This window comes from Orcinus orca, chromosome 7 (genome assembly GCF_937001465.1).
Source record: "Orcinus orca chromosome 7, mOrcOrc1.1, whole genome shotgun sequence".
Lineage (NCBI taxonomy): Eukaryota > Metazoa > Chordata > Mammalia > Artiodactyla > Delphinidae > Orcinus > Orcinus orca.
The window spans coordinates 21,444,086-21,447,980 of NC_064565.1; the positions used below are offsets into that span (position 1 = coordinate 21,444,086).

A 3,895-nucleotide genomic window follows, 5' to 3' on the forward strand; every position below is an offset into this window, starting at 1 on the left:
ACAAGCCTGGCATAATAGCCAATTAATAGAATGTTAGCTCCTTTTCTTTATTCATCATTTGCTGCATCCAAAATTATTCAAAAAAGAATGATATATCCCTACTTGTCTCAAAACAGAACCCTCCTACACTGTTGGTGGGAATGTAAATTGGAGCAGTCACTATGGAAAACAGTATGGAGGTTCCTTAAGAAACTAAAAATAGAGCTACTGTATGATCCAGCAATCCCACTCCTGGGCATATAACCAGAAAAGATGAAAACTCTAATTCTAAAAGATATATATACCACAATGTTCATAGCAGCACTTTGCAATACCCAAGACATGGAAACAACCCAAGTGCCCATCAACAGGTGATTGGCTTAAGAAGATATGGTATATATATACACATATGTGTGTGTGTGTGTGTGTGTGTATACACACACACACACACACACACACAAGGAATATTACTCAGCCATAAAAAAGAATGAAATACTGACATTTGCAGCAATATGGATGGACCTTATTGTACTAAGTAAAATAAATCAAAGACAGGGCTTCCCTGGTGGCGCAGTGGTTGAGAGTCCGCCTGCCGATGCAGGGGACATGGGTTCGTGCCCCGGTCCGGGAAGATCCCACATGCCGCGGAGCGGCTGGGCCCGTAAGCCATGGCCGCTGAGCCTGTGCATCTGGAGCCTGTGCTCCGCAAAGGGAGAGGCCACAACAGTGAGAGGCCCTCATACCACACACAAAAAAAGAAAAATTAAAGACAAATATTATATGATATCACTTATATGTGAAATCTAAAAAATAATACAAATGAATCTACATACAAAACAAGAGAGTCCGCAGGAGTCGCACTGAGGCCAAAACGCCTGTGGATCTCTGGCCTGGGTCAGTAATGAGCCCTGGGGACCCGGCCGGGCCCGGCCTGGCGCTCCCATCAGCATCCAACATGCGCCTCCCAGGGAAGGACACCCGACTAGGTCCCTGCCCCTGGTTTCGGGATGGACCTGGCAGGTGTGTGGGAGAGCAAGGCCTGGGCTTGGCATGTGTGACCCACAGACCTCCTCACGGGGGGAAGGTTTTCTATCATATTATCCATCATAACAATGCTGGAGTTAAGAAGTCTCCATTCCTTTGCTTGGAACCAGAAGACTTTTCCCCCTGCATATAGAGTAAGAGTAATGTTGGTTAGAAACTGGCTAGTGTTTAAAACTGAAGATTGTTATGACTGTTTAACCTGAGCTCCATGTTGAAGTAAGATTAATTATCTTGGAAATACTAAATTGGGGTAACCCAAATCTGTTTCTGGAACCATGAAAATTTTGTTGGTTTTTGACTTTGACAATACAATCATAGATGATAATAGTGACACCTGGACTGTACAATGTGCTCCAGAGAAAAAGCTTCCTATTGAACTACAAGATTCTTACGAAAAAGGATTTTGGACAGAATTTATGGTCAGAGTCTTTAAGTATTTGGGAGATGAAGGTGTAAGAGAAGATGAAATGAAAAGCGCAATGATATCAATGCCTTTCACTCCATGGATGGTGGAACTTTTAAACTTCATAAGAAAGAACAAGGATAAATTTGGCTGCATCGTTATTTCAGATGCAGATTCAGTCTTCATAGGTTGGGTTTTAGAAGCTACCAATTTTCATGATGTGTTTGATAAAGTCTTTACAAATCCAGCAGCTTTTGACACCAATGGTCATCTCACTGTGGAAAATTATCATGCTCATTCTTGCACTAGGTGCCCCCAAAATCTTTGCAAAAATGTAGTTTTGGTAGAATTTGTAGGTAAAGTCACAACAATGAGTGAATTATACATGAGTTGTTTATATATGTGATGGAAGAAATGATGTCTGTCCAGTAAACTTTTTCAAGCAGAATGATATTGCCATGCCACGGAATAGATACACTTTACAGAAAACTCTTTCTAGGATGTCTCAATATCTTGAGCCTATGGAGTCTTCTGTTGTATCTTGGTCTTCAGGTGTTGAAATAATTTCTCATTTACGATTTCTAATAAAGGAGTAATATGCCAACAATTGAAATGTGTATCAGTTAAGATTAAATACAGCAGCATAAAACTAAAACCCCAAATAACAGTGGCTTTAAAAAAAGAAAAAAAGTTTTCCCTCTCACTTAAAAGAATTTCAGAGTTAAGTATCTCAAAGTTTCTGTGTTGCTCTACCAACCTCAGCACTTGGCTTCCAACTTATGATCCAAGATTGCTGTTCAAGCTCCATCCCTCACATCAACATTCTGGCCAGCAAGGACAGTGAGAGAGAAGGTTGCACCCTCATTTAAATTTCATTAGCCAATACTTAGTCACAATGCTCCTACCTAACTGCAAGGAAGAATGCAAAATATAGCTTTTATTTCAGATGGTCATATGCCTGGGAAAAATGGAAAAAGTAGAGTACAAAACTGATGTAGGTGCAACTAGTGGTCTACCAAAGGTGGTTAATAGGTAGATTATATTTTTTAATTATTCCCAGAGAAAATAGTCTTATATTTTACTTTATTTGGCATTTATTCCCGAAGTATGTCTTGCAGTTACCGATCTTCAAAATAAGCCTAATGCTTAGTTCACATAAGAATACACTACTTCCAAATCAGTTAATTTTAGAGATAGGGATGCAGTATCTATTGCCCAAGTGTTCATTAATTTCACACTTTCCTTTCGAAATGAAATACAAATTAATGTTCTTCAAATATTTTAAATTTATATCATTATTAAAGACTATAACTCCAGAATGCTGATTTAATCAGTATGTCATTTCTGTCAATGAAATATTGAGTGATACAATACATAATTTGTAGGAATACTCAACACTTAAGAAACTGTTTCATATAGGGATATTAGCAAACTATCAACTGACCTAGAAAGTTGTACAGTACTATGTTCATTTGTAGGCTCACATGTTTTGGGCATAAATATGCCTTATGTAATAATGTTAGGATTTTCTTTTCCGTATGGAAAGCTCCAGAAATAAAAATGTTCAATGCAATTTTATGGGGAAAACAGAAACAGATTCACAGACATAGAAAACAAATTTATGGTTACCAAAGGGGAAAGGGGGGGGGGGAGGAATAAATTAGGAGTATGGGATTGAAAGATACATACTACTATATGTAAAATAGATAAGCAACAAGGATTTACTATATAGCACAGGGAACTATATTCAATAACTTATAATAACCTATAATGTAAAATAATCTGAAAATATGTACATATATATATTTATAACTGAATCATTTTGCTATACATCCAAGCTAACACAATATTGTAAATCAACTACACTTGAATTTTTAAAAAGACAAATAAATACTTCCCTCAGAAGATACAAAATGTTGAGAGACAACTGGATACAGGAACAAAAAGTTAGAGTTGTTCAGAGGCTATAAAAAAGGCAGGTACAATATCCTATGGAAGCACAGAGCCAGCAGGCAGGAAGGCAGCCTTTTATATTCCATATGATTTAATTCAACTCAATATAACAAATCATCATTGAGATCCTGCTTTCTGCTCAGCATTATTGGGTCCAATGGACCATTCAGAGTATAAACTTTGAACTCTGTCCTCTGATAGTTTATATTTTGGTTCAGAAGACAAGACTTACAGGAAATGCAATACTTAACAAATATTTATTGAACGCCTATTATGTGCCAAGAAGTATACAAGATGGACTACGGTCCCCTCCAGAGCTAACATATAGTAGTGGATGTTAATAAGTAAGAAATTAATCTATTAAAGAATTAATGCCAGCCATTGACAAGGTGCTAAGGGGTAACAGAGAGGGTAAGTGCCCTGGTAGATCACAGAGGGCAGAGAAAAGCATATTCATCACTGTCAGGCTGCCCTCAAGTTCATCCTGAAGACCCAGGCAGCCCTTTCTAAATATAC

At 37.8% G+C, this 3,895-nt stretch overlaps 1 protein-coding gene across 1 annotated transcript; it reads left to right on the forward strand.

The window, feature by feature from the left end:
• The first annotated feature begins 1,151 nt into the window (after window positions 1-1,151).
• On the forward strand, window positions 1,152-2,117 carry LOC101284599 (pyridoxal phosphate phosphatase PHOSPHO2-like). The gene is given in 2 exon segments (XM_049712627.1): window positions 1,152-1,786; window positions 1,788-2,117. Coding segments are annotated over 2 exon segments (723 nt in total). The 5' UTR covers window positions 1,152-1,298; the 3' UTR covers window positions 2,023-2,117.
• Window positions 2,118-3,895: the final 1,778 nt, after the last annotated feature.